This window comes from Ictalurus furcatus, chromosome 7 (genome assembly GCF_023375685.1).
Source record: "Ictalurus furcatus strain D&B chromosome 7, Billie_1.0, whole genome shotgun sequence".
Taxonomy (NCBI): domain Eukaryota; kingdom Metazoa; phylum Chordata; class Actinopteri; order Siluriformes; family Ictaluridae; genus Ictalurus; species Ictalurus furcatus.
In genome coordinates, this window is record NC_071261.1 from 4,108,578 (window position 1) to 4,129,959 (window position 21,382).

Below are 21,382 nucleotides of genomic sequence, written 5' to 3' on the forward strand. Positions count from 1 at the left end.
AGTAGCAGAGGAACTGTACAAGTTCAGGAGTTGAATAAAGTTATGTTCTGCAAATTGTTCTTATAATTTCTGGGTTCACATGAAAAGAGCACCTCAACTTTGACCAGAACGGAAGTCTTTCTCTCTTTCTCTCTGTGTGTAAGAACACAGGAAGTGTAGTGTCTTTAACACAGTCTACTGATCAGTCAGTCCTTCATCAGTATGACAGGATGGAGCTCCGTCCACTCCGTGTGATGATCTGTGAGTAAATGTTTTCTTTGTGTCTTCATTAGAGTGAGTGGCGGCTTAAAACAATATGTTCAGATGAAGTCTAATGTCCTGTGTGATGAGGTTAATATGTGATTAGAACATTTTCATAAGAGTCTCTGATATGATTGTTGGATCAGTGTACATCCATATCAGTTGTGTGAGTTAGTTCATTTGAGTTGAGCCCTTGTGAGAACTTTTTTTATTATTTGGTTACTGAGGTTAAGGTAAGGGTTACATTTATATGTAGAATAGTGTTAATTAGTTGCATTAATAATGATATCAGTGGGAGTGTACAGTACAGTCCCCTCTGAAACTATTGGAACGGCAAGGCCTATTCATTTGTTTCTGCTGTACACCAAAGACATTTGGGTTTGCGATCAAAAGATGGATATGAGACAAGAGTTTAGGATTTCAGCTTTTATTTCCTAGTATCTACCAATTGGGTGGTCTGAAAGAAATGTGCTATGTTCTATGTCGTTTAACACGTCTACATATAAATACCAGGAAACAGAAGCTGAAATTTTAACCTCTCTTCTCCTTTTCATCTTTTGATCTCAAACCCAAATGTCTTCAGTCTACAGCAATAACAATAACTTGGCCTGCTGTTCCAATGGTGTCAGAGGGGACTAAATATTTTTTATTTTCAGCATAGTTTATGTGGATTGCTGTTAATTGGGTGTGTCCTCACTGCAGCCTGTAGTGTAATGACATTAGATTAGATATACTACGTACTGGATGTTCTAACCTTAACACTAACCCCAACCCTAACCATAGATGGATAACAGTGATGTACTGTGTCTGCCGTTGGTGCATGCGTGTTACAGCATGCAGTACCTAGTGGATAAAATCCAATGTGTCATTACGCTACAGACTGCAGTGAGGACCTTTTGGTCCATTTTAGTGCATATGTGTGGAATCTAAAATCTACCATCTTCAGGATTTGTGTGTTATTTGGGTTGTAGAGTGTCTGTGGTGACGTGGAGTTTTTTATGAGTGTGAATCAGATTTTGGTTCATGATATTTTTGGGGGCTTTTATCATGGATGAACATTTTCTGTTTCTTATAAGGTATGAAAGGAAGAGTACATGATCAGAGTGTTATGTTGTTACTTTTAAATAAATAAATAAAAGATAGTGTTGATAAGTTGTGTGTGAGCGTGTTTGTGTGGTAAAAACTGCGGCTGCTTCCGAAAAGGCATACTGTGACAGGTCTACTGCATTAGATTCAGTAGCCTACCTGCTGCATTAGATTCAGTACCTGTTGCATTAGATTCAGTACCTGCTACATTAGATTCAGTACCTATTGCATTAGATTCAGTACCTGCTACATTAGATTCAGTACCTACTGCTCGGTCGTTCATACAGTACAGTGCTGATCAGTAGTAAGTGGTAAGCATGAATACAAACCAGACATACTACTCGGCACCGATTCTGACAGCTCTTCCGCGCCAGTCCCGTTGCATTATGGCAGAGGTTCTCAACCTTTTGTAACTAAAGCCCCCCCAAGCCTCCCCTATCATTTGGCATGCCCCCCATCCCCCCTCCATATTAGAGGGGACCAGGTATAATGATTATCTATTTTATATATATATATATATATATATATATATATATATATATATATATATATATATATATATATATATATTCTATAATCTATTTTTTGATAGATAGATAGATAGATAGATAGATCAATAAATAGATAGATAATTTTTTTTTTGCTTTTGTGTTTTTGTACTTTTTTATTACTTTTCATAACTTTCATGATTTAAAAAAAAATTTTTTATGACTTATAAAAGTATATAACGGACAGGTATTGAACATGAATGATAAGAAATGTTTCTGAACACTATAACTACTTTGAACAGAGAACTAGGCTGTAATAACATGGACTATTTTACATGTAAAACATCTTGCATTACATTCGTCTTACATTCAAAAAACATTCACATTGGGACGAATAGGGACGAAGGGCGCGTCTCCTTATCCATGACATTGTTAAATCTCCGTCTCTCACCCAGATAGCAAAATGTGTCTGGCCACTTGTGGGCCACATACTTGCTTTAGTTCTAGCCCAGTATACGCCTGGGTCCCCGGGCCAAAACCAGCCCACACACTGCATACCGACACACACAATTTCCTCCAGCCCAGATCCGGCCCAGACACTGCAAACTGACACACACAATTTCCTCCAGCCCAGATCCGGCCCAGACACTGCAAACCGACACACACAATTTCCTCCAGCCCAGATCCGGCCCACACACTGCAAAACGACACACACAATTTCCTCCAGCCCAGATCCGGCCCACACACTGCAAACCGACACACACAATTTCCTCCAGCCCAAATCCGGCCCACACACTGCAAACCGACACACACAATTTCCTCCAGCCCAGATCCGGCCCACACACTGTAAAGTGAATTATATTGTTTTATTTGGCCCGAGTCTGCCCCAGACACTGTAAGACAGATCTGGCTGAGAGTCGGCTTGGTCCCCGGGCCAGATGTGGCCCAGAAACTGCTAAATGTACTTCATTTTAGTAGGGAAACTCAAATTCAACCATTTAATAAGATTAAGGGTTTTTAATAAACATTAACAAATACACTACAATATGAACATTTATTAACAACACACTTTTAAAAACAACAAAATAACAAATAAATATATTTACAGTATATTTAAAGGCAAAAACAAATCCTCTCTCACACACACACACACACACACACACAGCTACCAACACACACACAGAAAAATTCAACCACTTAAAAACATCAAGGACTTTTATAAACAATTAAAAATACAATATGAACAATATGAATTCATATAATATGAATGTAATATGAATATTTATTAACAAATAACAAAATAAGTTAAACAAATATATTTATATTTTGTAAAGAAAAGACATATAGAGAACATACAGTTGCGATCGGAAGTTTACATACCCCTTGCTGAATCTGCAAAATCTTAATACTTTTAACAAAATAAGACTGATCATAAAAATTCCATGTCGTTGTTTATTTAGTCCTGTCCTGAATAAGCTATTTCACAGAACATATGTTTACATATAGTCCACAAGACAATGGCTGAGTTTATGAAAATTATCCCGTTCAAAAGTTTACACACCCTTGATTCTTAATACTGTGTCGTTACCTGGATGATCCACGAGTGTGTTTATGTTTTGTGAGAGTTGTTCACGAGTCCCTTGTTTCTCCTGAGCAGTTAAACTGCCCCCTGTTCTTCAGAAAAATCCTCCAGGTCCTGCACATTCTTCGCTTTTCCAGCATCTTCTGTATATTTTAGCCCTTTCCAACACAGGCTATATGATGTTCAGATCTGTCTTTTCACACTGAGGACGACTGAGGGACTCGTACACAACTATTACATAAGGTGCAAAACATTCACTGATGCTCGAGAAGGTGACACGATACATTAAGATTCAGGGGGGTGTAAACTTTTGAACAGGGTGATCAGTTTAAATTGTTTATTTATTTAAAGATCTTATTTTTTCCATTTAGTACTGCCCTTCAGACTCTAAATAAGGTACTTGCATGTTTCCCAGAAGACAAAATAACAATTTACACTGATCATCCTAAACTGTGTGTTCATTAACCTGTGTGTGTTCATTATCCTGTGTGTGTTCATTAACCTGTGTGTGTTCATTAACCTGTGTGTGTTCATTATCCTGTGTGTGTTCATTAGCCTGTGTGTGTTCATTAACCTGTGTGTGTTCATTAGCCTGTATGTGCTACTGAGATCAGGTTTTTCCTGATATATGACATCATCCTGCAGGCTGTATGTATTACACCACAGCTTTAGTGCACAGGAGCGCCTTTCTCATGTGAGACACAGAGAAGGAAGTGTGTAATCCAGTTTCAGATTAGCAGATGTGGATCAGATTAAACATGAGACAGTAATGAGCAGCATAGTGACCTGAGTGAAAATAGCTTTTTCTAAACTCCATTCATTATTGAAACAGGTCAATATATTGCATTTCTTATAGCTGAAGTGAAACTAAATACAGATTTTTTGCAGTATATGACATTGTTCTCATTTGTCTTCTTAAAGAAAAGAAACAAGTCAGCGTTACATCATATTCTCTGTTCCTCTTCCCTTTTTAGTGCTTATTTCACTTATCCGAGTCGGACAAGCTCAAGGTGATTTATACATATTTTATTGCCTATGTTGTGTACATGTTGGATTTGTATTAAGGTGGAGAAGATTGTTTGTACGTTGTCATGCAGAATTTAAGTTGTTTACATTGACAGTGTGTGTTTGCTTTTTGACTTTTTCACCAGTTCTGTCTGTGGAGCCGAATTCACCTCAAATATTCAGAGGAGAGACGGTTACACTCACATGTAGGTTGTTAGGATGGCGTGGACCGTACTACTGGAACAAAGATGGTGTTAATGTTCACAGTTCTGCTGAAAATTACTACACTATAAATGTAGATCAGAGTCACAAATACAGATGTTATGTGTCTATTGATGGATGGTCAACAACATGGAGTAATGAAGTCACTCTCTCAGTGATAGGTACATGTCTGATCTTACACTCCTGTAACATGCACTGATACACATAATCATTACAAAACACACTGATTAAATATCAGCAACACTGTTACACTCACTGTGTCAGGTATGTGTGTTTGTGTGTGTGTGTGTGTGTTTATGTGTGTGTGTGTGTGTGTGTGTGTTAATCTCTTCCTCCCACCAATATTTATTAACATCAGCATCACATCACTAAATGCAGTGTGGATTAAAGTCACAAGATTTATTTAAAATGTCACAGATTCTGAAAAAAACAACGTTTAGTTACTTATCCTGTGTCTAGTAATGATTAATGGTGTAGTTGTACATTCACTGCGTCCAACATTCATAATAGTGAACACACATTGATGAAGACGAATTCATTACAACTCCAGTGTGTTTGTTCAGTTTTGAAAAATTTATTAAATTAATTCCATGTACAGTATATATAGAGTATAATGATATTGTAAGACCATGTTGTCCATGTAATAAAGTCACACAACTGTAACTGTTTAACAAATGCTAAATATAAATGCATTATTAGACACAAATCATCTGTTTAAGATGATAAAACTCTTGTTTATGTTGTAAAGAGGAAAACTTTAATATCATCATTTCATATCAACAGAAAAACCCAAACCAACTGTGAGAGTGAATCCTCAGAGCTCCGTCTACACTGGAGACAGAGTTACTCTGAACTGTAATCTGCTGTCTAATGGATGGACTTTTCTCTGGTACAAAGATGGAGTCCAAGTAGCTGAAGACACCAACACACTCCATGATACAGTCTCTAATGCAGGAGAAACAGTGTATCAGTGTAAAGCACGCAGAGGAAACTACGACTCAGAGCTCAGTGATCCAGTTACAGTTAGAGGTGCGTCATGATTTCTGCTCTCTCACTGCATGTTTTAAGTTATTTCTTATTATATTTTAGATATTTATAAAGCCTGTCATTCATGAACAGTAGAGCAAAAGTTAAAGTAAAGTTCCGCTGAGTGTGTGTTCATCAGGAAGAGAATCTCTGTTATAAGAGATCCAGACTATCAGATATCAGTGTTATGTACGGATAATAAATCTCATGGTAGTAGAAAGATGGAAATCATAATTACACAGCACTCATGTTAATCAGACTCATGATGGTGTTTATAACTGTAACTGAAACACAGACATTAGTGCTGAAACACTCACTACAGAATATTAAATTATGATTAATATAGAAAGAATGTACAGTGTGTGTCTGATACCAGAGGCCTTAAAGCTACACTGTAAATAAATCACCTGCTTCGTCTCTATAAGTGCTGACTAATCACTTTGGAAATCATACATAAGAGACCTGGAGCCAGATCACATCAGGATCTCGAGTAATTGTAGGATTTTTTTTCTTTTGCTCCACTCTGCTTCCTTACCAATGACCAAAACATGGAATTATACAGAATAAAATGTGATGTCATGAATCACCTTTCATTTTATTAAACAAATCTGAATAATACCTTACTATAAATACATCTAACACAATAACAAATGATTAGAATCAGGATCTGTTGAAGACACTGGACTTTTTGGTGCATGTGGTTATAACTTGTCCAAAACATTTCCATGTGTAATGTTACATTCTTTTCCAAAATCTTCTAAACTCTCTACACTCATGAAAACCAATCAATCAAAAGTATACTAATTATTTCAGGAAATATTTTACTATCTTTGTACAGCGCTCCCAAAACCTGTGGTGTCCATAAATCCTGATGAACAGGTGTACAGAGGAGAGACTGTCACTCTCAGATGTGACCTACAGGATGAAGAGGACTCTGACTGGATCTACAGCTGGAATAAAGATGGTTCTGGTGTCAGTAGTGAACAGGAGTACAGAATCAGTAGTGCTGAAACATCTCATGCAGGTAAATACACCTGTAGAGGAAGAGAGAGAGGAGGCTCACACTCCTCACACACCAGTGATGCTGTTACACTGACTGTATCAGGTGAGTGTGATCATCTCTTCAGTACTCATTAACCTCAGGTTCACCTCAGCACTCAGTACTGGTGTAGATTAGAGCTGCACAATATGCATACAACGTGTGATATGCAGTAAAGATGTTGGACTTTGAGATGATGATGTGAAATGCAGTCGATGAAGACTAAAGATGTGATTTTTATTTATTTGCTGACTCAATGTGCTGCAAAATGCTGAACATGAAAATGTCCCAGGTTTATCCAATAATAAATAATATTAGTGGCAAAATATCTCTTCTTTTATTATTACTGCATTAAGTGTAAAATGAAATAATAAAATGCATTCTGCTGGTTCAAACATTTTATATTGAAGGATGTTTTAAATAACAGTCAAACATAATGCAGTACATTTTGTCTGTACACTTTTTCTTGAATAAGAGAACAATGTACTTCACATTAAATCTACTCTCTCAAAAACTAAATTACTTTCATAAATACCACAAAATATTTTGATAGATATTCATGAATAATTTCACTATGACAGGAGTCTTTACAGTGTATCAGTAATAGTGTGTTTGTCTGTAGTAGTGATTAGTGTGTTAAACAGTCTGAGACAGAACATGAACAGTTAACATCCTGAACTGTGTGTTTCATCTCCAACTGCAGAAAAACCTAAACCTGAACTCACACCAAGTCGTGAAGGAGCTGTACTGAAAGGAAACTCAGTGACTCTGTCCTGTACACTGAAGCTGCAGTCTGCTGCATGGAGGTTTTACTGGATCAAACCCACACAGAGCACTGAGACTGAAACAGAGTACTACAACATCAGCTCCGTTAGAGTCTCTGATGGAGGTCAGTACAGGTGCAGAGCTGGAAGAGGAAACCCAGTCTACTACACACACTACAGTGATGCATTCTGGGTAAATGTTACTGGTGAGTGAAAAAGGTTGGCACTTCTTAACAGATTTTATATATTATTACATACGTCTACACTGCATCATCACTAATTACTTAAATATATAGCAGTTATAGTATTATAGAACTCTACATTATTGAAGTATATTTGTATTTGCAGTGTTAATAATGTTATCAACTAGCTTATCAGTTCATGCTAAACAATACAGCACTGTCCAAAAGTCGGTCTGATTTTTATTTTGTGTTTATTTAGATGTTTATTTTTATGTCTTCTACATTATCAGTAGTAAAGCACAAATATAACTGTCCTAATGTTCAATTAAATGTTCCAGAGAAACGCTTGTATATGGTTAAAGAAACATATTAAGTTTCAGACACCTTTTCAGACTCATATCTTGAAATTTGAATACTCATGAAACTTGTATGTATTAGATCTATGGCCTGTTCATTTATGCTTTATATATGATTAATTATAATTTATTATTAGTATGATTATAATTATTTTATTATCCATGGTATTTTTCCCTCCTGTTCTATCAGATGGAAAAGCTCCACTGTCGGTACTGAAGCTCCTCAGCAGTGCAGTAGCGGCCTCTCCGTATGTGCTGGTGACCATCATTCTGGCAGTGAAATGTTACAGAGCTCGAAGTAAGACCTCAGTGTTCTTCATTAGCCATAAAATTAAACCCTGACATTTAATAAGAGGCTAATTTGAAGTGTTCATGAGTGTGTATTTTACAGCTGACCCTGATGAGGACAACAGACCATACAGAGTGATAGAAGCTGAAGCGTCTGTCTGAGTCTCAGGTGTTTACATTATTTTTTATCATCTAGCTTTTATATAACAGCAGCTCCCCGTGCAACAGAGTACGTTGCATTTAGCCCATGGAGCTGTAACGTGATGAATGAACGACTCTGACCCGAAGACTCGAGAGCTGAAATAATCATTTCTGTTTCCGGGGAACAGACGTGAGAAATGCGACGTGACCAAAGAAAGAACGACTCGGATCGGGAGGTGAGGTGAACTAACAGACTGTATAGCCTGAAGACCTAATGCTAAGCTATTAATTAATCATTTCTGTTTCTCATAATTTGGCCTTGGCTGCAATAGCCTATATTTGATCTTTTATTCCAAATGTGATCAACGTTTGCGTAAGTACTAGATGTGTTAGTGAATTTAACATGTAACATTTTAATTATATTCTGCTGAAATGAAAGAAATGACTTGAAAAAAGATTTGTTCATTTTACTGAACGAGATTCAAAGATCCGAGTCAGTAAAATGGTCCGAACTTCCCATCACTACTGCTCACTGCAGAGCCAAATAGATGGAGCTGGATGTCTAGCTCCACCTCTCTTGATCTAGTCTAGTAAACTATGGATCTAGTCTAGTTTCACCTCTATGGATGTAGTCTAGTTCCACCTCTATGGCTCATTTCGCCACCTACTGGCTGTTAATGTCAATGCAAGCCCTTCTTTAGATCAAACTTACCTAAAGGGGAAAACATGTTGATTGTTAATGCACCAAGGTTAGGCCAAAGTAACCATAAGACTTGCATGGGATTGGAGATGCTGGCATAGCTAATATTGCCTTATCTTTCTTTAACATTTTTCATGATTTCATGATTTTTCTGCACTGTTTCTGTGACAAACTGCATGACTAGACTACCTTCTTTTTTCCCCACTGTATTAAGGCTATGTAAGCTATTTGTAAATTTTCTCAGTCATATGTGATTCATTAATGTAATAAAGTGTGCTCCTAATTGCTCTTTGCTTTTAAACATGGGAACTGAGTTACCCTTGCAGGTGTGATAAAAAATAAATAAATAAATAAATAAATAAATAAATAAATAAAATGATCACCTATCTGCTTGTCTTATCTCTTTTGTTGCTTTTAAATGTACACTTAGGGTCTCCACCTCATGAAAGAAAAATGAATGCATGTACAAAGAGAGTATCATTGTGAATATAATTTAGATGGAAATATGTGAATATAATTTTGGATGGACTCAGTCCACATGTGATTGTCTTCATCAAATGGTAATAAGCAACTTGTCTTGTAGTCTGAACCCAGCCACGTGTCACACTAAAAAACAAAACAAGAGGACACGTGTGGTCTGAGACTGGTAGCAAGGCAACCAACTCCATGAACATTTGGTAGTAGACTGGGAGTGTTACTTAATTTACAATTTATTAGTCACATACTCCACTGCCCTCAAGTGTTGCTGAATTTATTTTATTTCTATTCACCTTCATTAACAAAATGTACATCTAACATAAAAATCAGTCTTCACTCTAGGAAAAAAAAATATAAGATAAAAGATACAAAATAAAATTTTAGTATATTAGGTTTCAAGAACACATTTTGTTTTCCCACAAAACTTTAATGGGTTAAAAAAAAAACAACAACATTTTACAAAACCTAAAACTACACGTAAAAACAATATTTTCACAGATCTACCCCACTAATTAGCTTGTTAGCGGTGAGGGTTGTGCAGGCAAGACACTTTTATCTTTTATCGCATATTTCCTGCATGAAAAACTCCATATCCTCCAATCTCTCGAAGGTGAAAAGGAAGGGAGCCCGGATTTTCTCTTCGTCCATTTCACTTTCATAAAAAATAGTGTTGATAAACAGGTTCTGCATTGTGATGGCCAACAAGGCATCATCCTCGTTCATCATCATGATCCGTGGTAAGTGAACTTTCCCAGCAAAGTGGGGTCTGTTCTCCTCCACCCACTCACAGGCAAGCAGAGTCTGTTTCATCACCGCCGAGTCCTTTGTACAAAAAGATAAGACATTTCAATAAACATGTAATTAGTCAAGTGCGGCACAAACACTTTTATGAAACAAGAAAGGTAATTACATAAACAAACGATAGTCAAACAATACATAAACGTTCCCTGTATATACATGGATTCTCTGTGTTGGGGTGACCTCCATGAGGTCTGACACAGATGGGGTGACCTCCATGACATCTAACACAGATGGGGTGACCTCCATGATATTTAAGACAGACGGGGTGACCTCCAAGAGGTCTAACACAGATGGGGTGACCTCCATGATGTTTAGCGCCAGTAAGATTGTTTGTTTGGTGACTGACTGTTGGATTTGACTTTGAAGAAAAAGTGACAAAACAGTAAAAATTTTTCCAGTGTGCATTATTTTTTATTTATTACAAATGACCTGCATACTGGGAATGCACATAATGGACATCTTCATCCAAACTATAGTTATGAGTATCATACCTTGCCAGAGGAAATGCCTGTAGTGACTGATGGCACCACCACCTCCTGATTACAGGCATGTCAGACTGATAAACGATGACAACTGAAAATCTTAATCATAAAATTTTAGTTGTGTTTACGGTCCTTTTTGCTGAAAAAAATAACCATAAATTGATAAAAACTCACAGCTGAAAAAAGGGCTTTGCAAGGGTCACATACAGGGCATACTGAAATACAAAATCAAAACTCTGATGTTATCAGAGTTAACAAATGCAGTGTTTAGCACACACAGAGGCAATGGTATAGCAATTATATGACCACTTACCATCAACATGAATATCCCACAGTCCGTCCCTCCAAGCTGAAGTGGTGTCCCTGTTAATTAAGAGTGGAATAAGACCAGATACTGTACATACAGTCTATAGTGTACTGTGAATGTAGTATATGATGACACTCCACTGCTGATAATAATGGTTTACATGCAAAGAAGTTAAAAGCTGTACCTCACAGTCTCTCAGTAAGGACATAGTCCAATGGCCAGGTGAAATTTGATTTGCCAAGTTTCTATAATAAAACATTAATACTTTAATTATTATACAACAGTATATCTCCGGGAGCAGTCCCATGTAAGCAGAATACAAAGTTGATCATGTTGTATTATAAAATTCTCAGTCTCAATACTGGATTCTGATTGGTTGGAAGGTGGTGCGATCAAAACTACTGAACAGGTAGTTCCAGAGAGCTTCATAGACAGACAGTGACAGTGTCTTCCCAAAATCAATGACATCTTTATATACGTGTGTGTGTGTGTGTGGGGGGGGGGGGGGGGGGGGTTAGGATATGTGAATCAATCTATTGGCTTTGCTCGGGGTATAATAAGGGCACGGATTACGAATCTGAGAGCACGGTTTACACATGGCTGTTTTTTTCTTTCTTACCTGACACTAGGGGGCTCTGTAGGTTCGTTTTCCCACACAATCACTTTACTATTGATGGGGTGTATGTTGTGGCTTTGTCCTATTGTCTCCATACTATAGTGGCTAGACTTTTCATTTTATTTACTGTTAACAATAATTCTGGTTCTGTTTAGGAGCTGTTTAACTGCCTCTATTCTGACTGAGTGAACATTTCCCACTCTGATCATCACTGAGCTTTAAAGCAGTTGTGGTGTTTTGCTTTTCTCAGCAGTGTGAGTTAAACAGTGAGAAAGAGACAGGAGGTGCTAAACTGATTTTGTACTGCTGATCCATCATTTCACATTCTCAGGCTAAACAAAGAAAAAAAAAATATTTACACAATGGTGAAAAGAAAAATGAATATCTACTATATATATATATATATATATATATATATATATATATATATATCCATCAATCCATCTTCTACCGCTTACTCGTTTTCAGGGTCGCGGGGAACCTGGAGCCTATCCCAGGGAGCATCGGGCACAAGGATGGGTACACCCTGGTGCCAGTCCATCGCAGGGCATATATATATATATATATATATATATATATATATATATATATATATATATATATATATATATATATACACACACACATATAATATATACATATATATATATATATATATATATATATATATATATATATATATATAAAATACTAATTATATAATATTAATTTTATAATTAGACTGGATTGCTTTTTCAAAAAAGTTCTCAATATTACTACTTTTGACAACACTACTCTACTCTCACATCTAACTCCACATGAACCAGCAAACTAACCCCCGCATGTAGTGATGGCCAGTTCTTGAAAGAATCGTTCTTTTGAGCTGGTTCTCAAGAAGTAATCAGTCAAGCCGGTTCACTGAATCGAACTTTAATTCTGGCTTGATGATGAAGACACAGCTGGAGTAGCATGCTCCGCACCATGTCCAACTCAAAAAGAACCGAATGAACAGGTTCATCTAACTGTCGAAGTTTGCGGAGGATTACTGAGGACCCGCTATGTGCTGTGACGTTAATGGCAGTAGTGGAATGAAACATTTATAAACTGACAGATGTTTGTTTCTGTTATTTTTGATTTATTTAAAAATATGTGAGAATTTGAAGTAGGCATTTTACTCTACAACGTTCCTATTAAACCTAAATATATTTGTTTCCCAGTTGTGAACTTGTGATTACATTTGTCATTAGACTTAATGGATGCTGTTCAATGATGCTTCACTTTATGCATCGACACCAACATAGTAGCCTATAATGACGATCCAGGGTGTCTGCCACGAGCGTGAGACCCAGTTCGAAATGAACAAGTTGGAGACTACACTAGGTCAAATCAAACCTACAGGCAGAGTTGATTTTTCATTATATTCGACTCGAAAAGTACCGTATGAGCCGGTTCAACTAACTGTTGAAGTTTGCAGAGGATTCAGACGAGTGAGTTGCTGACACTATGCACATGACTTGAACGAGCCTGATGGGAAATGAAAGTTGTTGTTTTTTTAAATAACAAACAAAACGTACTGGAAATATGCTTATGACTAGTTACATTAAGTACATTCTTATTAAAATATGGAAAAACCTTTCTATCTAAGTTGAAGCTAAATCGTGGAGTTTATAAGACTAGCTTATTCTTTCCTTATACTTTAGACACATAGAACATATCCATGTTTGTTTATCAATGTCTGTAATGTGTGCTGTAGGTGTAAAACTTTAATGTAGGAAACTTATCCAAGATGTACGCTACTCAATATTGGTCTGTCGAATCTGATATGAAGGATCAGTGAATGAAACTGTGACCACAAACACCATCAACTTAAGTGAATAAAAGGCAATAATCAGCAATATGCGTTCACACAAATGACTTTATTTGAAGGTTTTGTTGTGGATTAAAATGACATGAAATAAATATGAGGGAGGCCTAGTATGAGTAATATGTAATTTTATTGAAAATTCACAGGACTGGTGGGTGCGTAATCTTGAGGAGAGCGGTAGGGGGAAGAAAATGGGGTGCGTCCTGGGGACATGGGATAGTCAGCAAGGGTGAAATAAGGAGAACACTGAGAGTACGGCGGACTGACAGGTGAGAAGAGGGAAGAGTGGTCAGAGCCCAGATCAGAGAAGGTGACATCATCCTCAGACTGAAAGCTGGAGGGAGGGTCAGGCGGAGGGTCTGTCTGTGTAGAGGCGTCAATACACACATTCACGGGGTGGATTCTGTATCTGAGAGGGGGGAGAACCCCGCATTTCCATTTCCAGAGGGGGTGCTGCGAAGAACGTTAAGTAGCACCATGATGTCAGCAGTGAGATGCGCGAGCTGATAGTGAGTGTTCAGATCCAAATCCAGCCCCTCCAGTAAAGGGAGAAGGAAAAATGACGACGGGCACCTAGACACACAGAAGCGGTATTAGGCGGATATTGACGAATTGGATTCACACTTTAAGATTTTTAAGAGTAACACACTATGGTTTATTAGTCACAGAGAAATATAAGAGCTGAGGAGTGCAGGCTGAGAAACACACACACTCTCGTACAGTCAAGGGCAGGCGTGCAGACATAACACTCACACACACACACACACACACACACACACACACACACACACACACACTCTCTGTCTCTCTCTCTCTCTCTCTCTCTCTCTCACACACACACACACACACACACACATAACATTATAACTTTATAAGAATAATAAAAAGGAGTATTAAGATATTATAAGGGTAATATAAAGAGTAGTAGGATATGTAGGATATTAGAAGGATAATATAATGATATTATGAAGTAGGGAGTACAGTAAACCATTTGCAAGCAGTATAACCATATATAAAATAGAGATATAGAGCAAATATGAAAGTAAATTATAAACCAGAAATACAGAAAAATGTAAAAGAAACTTACTCATAATTCAGATGGTGAAGATTCTTGTCTCGCGAGGAAGGGTCAGGCGTGGTGTAGACGGGGGCCTTAATTTTAAGAGAAACCATGAGGAGCAATTTAGAAGGGTAGCTGAGTCAAGCTGCCCCCACGAGATAAAAGTGAGACCAAGGTCTCTCTAAATTGTTTTCTCTCTCTCCCACTTTCAATCCTAATGGTAGTCAGAAAGTCCTCGTTCAAAACATAATGGTAAATTTGTTAAGCCTCTTTTTAAACATCATGGTAATGTAGATGAGCTCTTTTTTTTAACCCTATTGGTATTGATATCATAGTCTTTCTAAGATATATTGGTTATTTACTGTGTAAATACAGTATAAATACTGGAGCTTGAGCTCCAGGTGTCAGATCACTTCTGAGAATTCTCATCGGTGTGGATCTCATGTGGTGGAACGGAGCCAATAAGTCTGGACCCTTGCTTCTTCTCACTCACGGCTGGTGTCTTTTTTTTCTATCTCCAACTGGGTTCACAGATGTGAGTATTTGCTTCTATGTTGAATTTTAAGTGTCTTTGGGTAATAGGCTAAATTTGGGCCAGCAGTTTCATTGATACAACATGCCACTGAGTTGTTAGAAAAGGAATATGTAGTTACGCCATTGCTTGACGACGTAAAGGAACCGATGAACCGGTTCATTGAAACAAACCGTCAGAAAGAACCGGTTCGCGGAAATGAATCGGACTTTCCATCAGCGCCCGCATGTAGTATAGTGGCCCGCTTATAAAGCTGAAGCTCCGCCCATTTGGCATGAGCCATGATAAAGAATAAATATCAGGTAAATATGAATTATTTCTATAAGTGGTTACAGGTCTGACACTAGCTCTGTGCTCGCTCGTGTTCCTTAGGTTTCAGTATTAGGCCCTTTACTTTTTCATATTTATTTATCTCCACTTGGGCATTTGCTGCAATCGCTCGGCCTCCGTTATCACTTTTATGCTGACGAAAGCCAAATCTACATTCACTCAAAATCTGGTGAAAACCTTGATGTCTGTTTTCTTTCTGATTGTATTTCTGAGATAAAAACGTGGATGAATAATAATTTTCTGTGCCTGAATGTCAGTAAAACCAAAGTTATGCTTATAGGTTCCCGTCAGCAAATTCTCAAAGCTGGTCCACTGTCTTTATTTGTTGATGGCTCTGTTCTAGAGACTCAAAGTAAAATGAGGAACCTTGGAGTAATTTTTGATACCGTCCTTACATTTTTGATTCTTTTGTACAGAGCACTTTTGAGCATCCTTTTTTTCACCTCAGAAACATAGCAAGACTGCACCCTATGCTAAACTTCTCTGTAGCTGAAAAACTGACAAACTCATTTGTTGTCACTCGGCTGGATTACCGTCAGAGTTTCTAAATCCACAATCAATAAACTCCAATATGTTCAAAACTCTGCTGCGAGGATCCCGACTGGGACCAGGAAATACAATCATATTACTCCTGTTCTGGAGTCCTTGCACTGGCTCCCGGTCAGGTTCCGTGTTGATTTTAAAATTATGATGCTGACATACAAAGCATTACATGGTTTGGCTCTTCATTACTTGTCTGCTTTATTAATTCCTTACACCCCAAATCACAGACTGCGCTCCCCACAGTGTAATCTGTTAACTGTTCCACAAACCTGCTTAAAATCTATGGGTGACGGGGCTTTTTCTGTCTATGTTCCTTCCCTTTGGAACTCTCTTCCTCTCGAACTTAGGGAAGCTCAGACCTTTGGCATTTTTAAAGCTCAACTTAAGACTTACTTTTTAAACTTGCATTTGACTGCTGATGTCTACTTTTTCATTATTATTATTATTATTATTATTATTATTATTAACTTTTATTTATTTCATTTTTTTCTGTGTACTGCTTATTGTGCGTACAGCGCTTTGAGAAGCTGCTTTTAAAGGCACTCTATCAAAGTTTATTATTATTATTATTATTATTATTATTATTATTATTATTATTATGAATACAACAACCTCACACATAAAAATAAGTATACATCATCATTAACATATAATATGATCATAATACGAACATACACACATATTAACCACCTTCCTCATGTTCATTTCAATAAAAGTCCCCCTTTTCCCCCAGACACATAAACACTGGTGCAGAAATAGGACAGGAGTTTATCTCCTCCCTCTTGCTGTAGTCTCGGCGGACTGGACCCGGAAGACGGACGCGGACAATCTACAGCACAAACAAAGACAGACTATACAAATATACAGACACGTAAATAAAGATGTTCTGTTTTAAACTTATCTAGTGTGTGTAGTGTGATTATTGGGGATGTGGATCAGCAGGGAGAAGTAATATGTGATAAAAACCTGTGTGTGTGTGTGTGTGTGTGAAATGGAGCTGTAGCGCAGACCCACGTGTGCAGTCTGTTTCAGTGTTTCCCAACTGGTGTACCATCTGATGAGAGCAGGGTGCCGTGTAGAAATCCTTCAAACATTTCTAAAATGCTAAATTGTGCAGCTATAAAACATTTAATAGCCGATATATGATCAATATCTGATGTCTGAAATAATAACACAGACACAGAACTAATAAGACAGACACACGTGCATAACAATAATAATAAAAAATATATATAAATAATAATAATTCCCTCCCCCTCTCTGACCTGTCAACATCAGTCTATGTGTTTTATCCTAATAATTAGCGTGTGACGATGCGTGTGTAGTGCAAAAGAATATGGACAGATTTCTTAAAAGAAAAGCTCCAGATGCTTCTGGACCATCAAACTTCATCCTCATGGAGCTAAAGCCCTGTTCATACTTCCGCCTGACTCCGCAGCACGAGCCTCCAGTGCCTGCGCGCGCACCTCCACAAACGCACGAGGCGTTTATACTTGACGAGCTCGCGGTTGTAATATTATTTTAAACGAAAGGGGGCGACTCTGAGTAATCGTCCTATAAACCAACAGGAAGTAGGTGAGAGAAGAAGTAGTTTGTCTGAACAACCATAGCAACGTTTACAAACATGGCGTCTCGCGTGGAGTTGCTGAATGCTGAGGAGGAATTGTTGTGTTTGTTGTTGTTGATGTTTGTTTTCAGTAAACTTCACTAAAACCCACAGTGTGAAAAAAAGAACAAAGAATCATATAAGAATCATATAAAACCCAGTAAACCTTGAGATTATCATTTATCACATTACAACAACAAAAATATAGCTACAAAAATGAGAATATGTATAAAACTATTTTTATAATTTTTTAATTTCATTAATTTCATTAAGATTTTTTATTTAACATCGACCTTTACTTTCATTATATAGACTTATTTATTATTTATTGTAGGCTCATTTTGTAAATGTTAGCAATTACAGTAGATATCAGCAAAAAGTGGGAGCTTCCTGCAAATGTAATTTCTCATATTTACAAAATCAGGTGATTATTATGTTCACCCATCAGTGTAAATGCCTCTTTATTTATAGAGACAAAAGAAAGTTATTACAGAATGATCACTCTGTATGTTCACCCATCAGTCTAAACATCTCTGTATATAAAGACAAGAGAATGAGGTTTAATCACTGTGTCTGAAGTTTAGTGTAGTGACTGTGTTTATTTGTGAAGATACTGATGAATGAAAACATGGTGCACTCCCAAAAAAAACATTAACTTTATTCTATCAACAGTATGTACAAAGCAAATCGAAATCACTATTTTTAAAAACCTTTCCATGAATTTTGTGCCATCTGGCTCTCTCTATGGTCCTGCATGGATGGATCATAGAGAAGCCTGTACAGTTGTACCTTTTGGTAAGAGTCGCCTCAAAGTCATTCATTTTCGGATCCAGCAAGTTACAAAAAATGCCGTGCAAACCGGCATGAGAAACGAGGCCTCGTGCACTCAACACGCTCGACCGCCCACTCCGTGATGACATAATTTTTGCCTCACTCTCCCTCGTGCTATTGTGGATGTGTCGAGTATAAACCAGGCTTAACGCTGTGTAGCATTAGTGCTTGTGTAGGGAGCCACAATCTTTTTTTAATTTTCAAAGGGTGGCTTGACTGAAAAATGGTTGGGAAACGCTGATCTAGACAATGACTAAACTACTGCGTGTGTGGGGAGATGATGTGAAGTTAACTAGATGGGCGGAGTGTGAGTGCTGTCTTGTCTTCTGTCACACAAACTTCTATGGGAGGTCCAGATGACTTGTAATGAATAATGAAATAAGAAAAAGAGAATATAATATTATTGTGAATGAAGCAGCTTCACACAGATATAAACCAGTCAAATTCATTTCACCAAATACTGTAATAAATAAAAGGGTTAGATTATTAGACATTATACACATTTACCCTGACTTCATGAGTATATAGTATATTAAAAAAAAAACATAATGATAACTCTCTGTTCATATTTGAAGCTCAGTACCTCAGTAAAGCCACATTTATTGCAATTATAGTGCCCTCCATTAATACTGGCACCCTTGGTAAATATGAGCAAAGAAGGCTGTGAAAAGGCTGTGTGTTGTCTTTATTGTTTAACCTTTTCATCTTTTGTTTAAAAAAGTCACAAAACTACTCTGTTCTCATGGATATCAAACAATTGCAAACACATCACAGGTTTATCCAAAAATATCTTTGTTAAATATAGGTGTGAAACAATTATTGGCACCCCTATGAATTCATTTAAGAAAATTATATTTGAAGTATATTCCCATTGATATTTTATTTTTAGTACACCTGGAGAAATTGTTCAACCAAGATAAATATGAGGTAACACATAGGCCAAATTCCCTTACTCATTCATAATAATGGGTAAGACCAAGGAACATAGCTGGGATGTGTGGCAAAAGGTTGTGGAGCTTCACAAAATGGGAAGTGGCAATAAGAAAATAGCACAAGCATTGAAAATGTCCATGTCCACCATCAGGGTAATAATTATGAAATTCCAGTCAACTGGAAATGTTATGAATCAACCTAGAATTGGTTGTGTGTCTATATCATCTCTTGTGTGAAGAGGATGGTTCGAGTGGCCAAAAAATCTCCAAGGATCACAGCTGGAGAATTGCAGAAGTTAGTTGCGTCTTGGGGTCAGAAAGTCTCCAAAACTGAAGTCACCTCCATCACCACAAGTTGCTTGGTAGGGTTTAAAGAAAAAAGCCTCTACTCTCATCCAAAAACAAACTCAAGCATGTTCAGTCTGCCAGACACTACTGGAACTTCAAATGGGATCGAGTTCTATGGTCAGATGTCAGAAAATAGAGTGTTTTGGCAATAATCACCAGAGGTGGTTTTGGCGCAAACAGAGAGGTAGCCATTTGGAAAACTGCCTCATGCCCACGGTTAAATATGGTGGAGGCTCTTTAATGTTTTGGGGTAGTTTTTCTGCCAGAAGAATTGCACATTTTGTTAGTATACATGGCATCATGGACTCTATCAAATATCAACAGATATTAAATGAAAACCTGACTGCCTCTGCCAGAAAGCTTCAAATGGGTCGTGGTTGGATCTTCCAGCAGGACAATGATTCAATGCAAATATCAAAAAATTAACCTGTGGGGTGAACTGAAGAGGAGCATCCACCAGCGTTTGAAGGATCTGGTGTGATTCTGTATGCAGGAATGGTCTCAGATCCCTTACCATGTATTCTCCAAACTCATCAGGCATTATAGGAGAAGACTCTTGTCTGTTATCTTGTCAAAGTGAGGTAGCCCAATGTATCGACTTAAAGGGTGCCAGTAATTGGTGCACACCTATATTTAACAAAGATATATTTTTTTTATAAACCTGTGTTTTGTCTGCAATTGTTTATCCATGATATCCAGAGAATTTTTGTGAATTTTTTGAACAAAATATGAAGGTTTTTCACAGCCTACTTTGCTCTCATGTTTTTACTTGCAGTACCTTGTAGAGCCAGTAGGTTCACACAGCACAGCCGAGCTCAGATGTGCAGATGCTAATCTATGAGCGTTGAAGTTTTTGCAAATGGCAGCAGTGATACAGTTTGAGACTACCTGCTTCATTATGTAGTCTTATCTGAAAACTGTACACAACTGCAAATTAGCTCACATCATTCATTTCAAATCTGATTTACATTAAAAATAACCATTCAGGGGGCGCTGTCGAGTGGGAAATGGAGTAGGTCGGGTTTCGTTTGAGCTCCCGTCGAACTTATGTTTTTTTTTTAAGTTAATAAGTGTTTTTTCATAGTTAAATACTAGCAAACCCTGTTTCTAACACATCTTTCCAATTTGATTGTGCGTACATTTGCGTGAAGATGGAGACAAACTTGCGGAAGTATAAATTCACCGAGTCAACCAAATCTAGGCCCAGCACCGCCTTGGCCGCGAGTTCTGCTGCCTCTCCTGGTTCGGAGCCCCCGCCCCGGCCGAACAGCCAGGAGTTAGATGCTGAATCATTGAAGACGGATATCCTACTTTCACTTAGGGCTGACATTGCTGCGGTGATAAAAACTGAGCTGAAAAGTGCACTTGCTGAAGGCTTCGACTTTCTTAAGAGCGAGTTGCAAGCGATGAAAGCGGAAATACAGAACAGTACGGCCGCAATTCACTCCGAAATCGACCTGATGAAAGCCACAATTAAAGAGGTGGAAGGTGGGCTAACGACCTGGTCGGATGAAGTGGCAGTCTTACAGACTAGGGTGAAGGACCTGGCAGTGGA

The 21,382-nt window shown here is 37.7% G+C and overlaps 1 protein-coding gene across 1 annotated transcript; it reads left to right on the top strand.

Moving 5' to 3' along the window:
* The first annotated feature begins 209 nt into the window (after positions 1-209).
* LOC128609490 (high affinity immunoglobulin gamma Fc receptor I-like) lies at positions 210-8,525 on the top strand. The gene is made up of 7 exons (XM_053627970.1): positions 210-240; positions 4,371-4,406; positions 4,494-4,784; positions 6,488-6,754; positions 7,392-7,658; positions 8,181-8,288; positions 8,382-8,525. The coding sequence occupies exons 1-7, from the start codon at positions 210-212 to the stop codon at positions 8,438-8,440; spliced, it is 1,059 nt and encodes a 352-aa protein (XP_053483945.1). The 3' UTR covers positions 8,441-8,525.
* Positions 8,526-21,382: the final 12,857 nt, after the last annotated feature.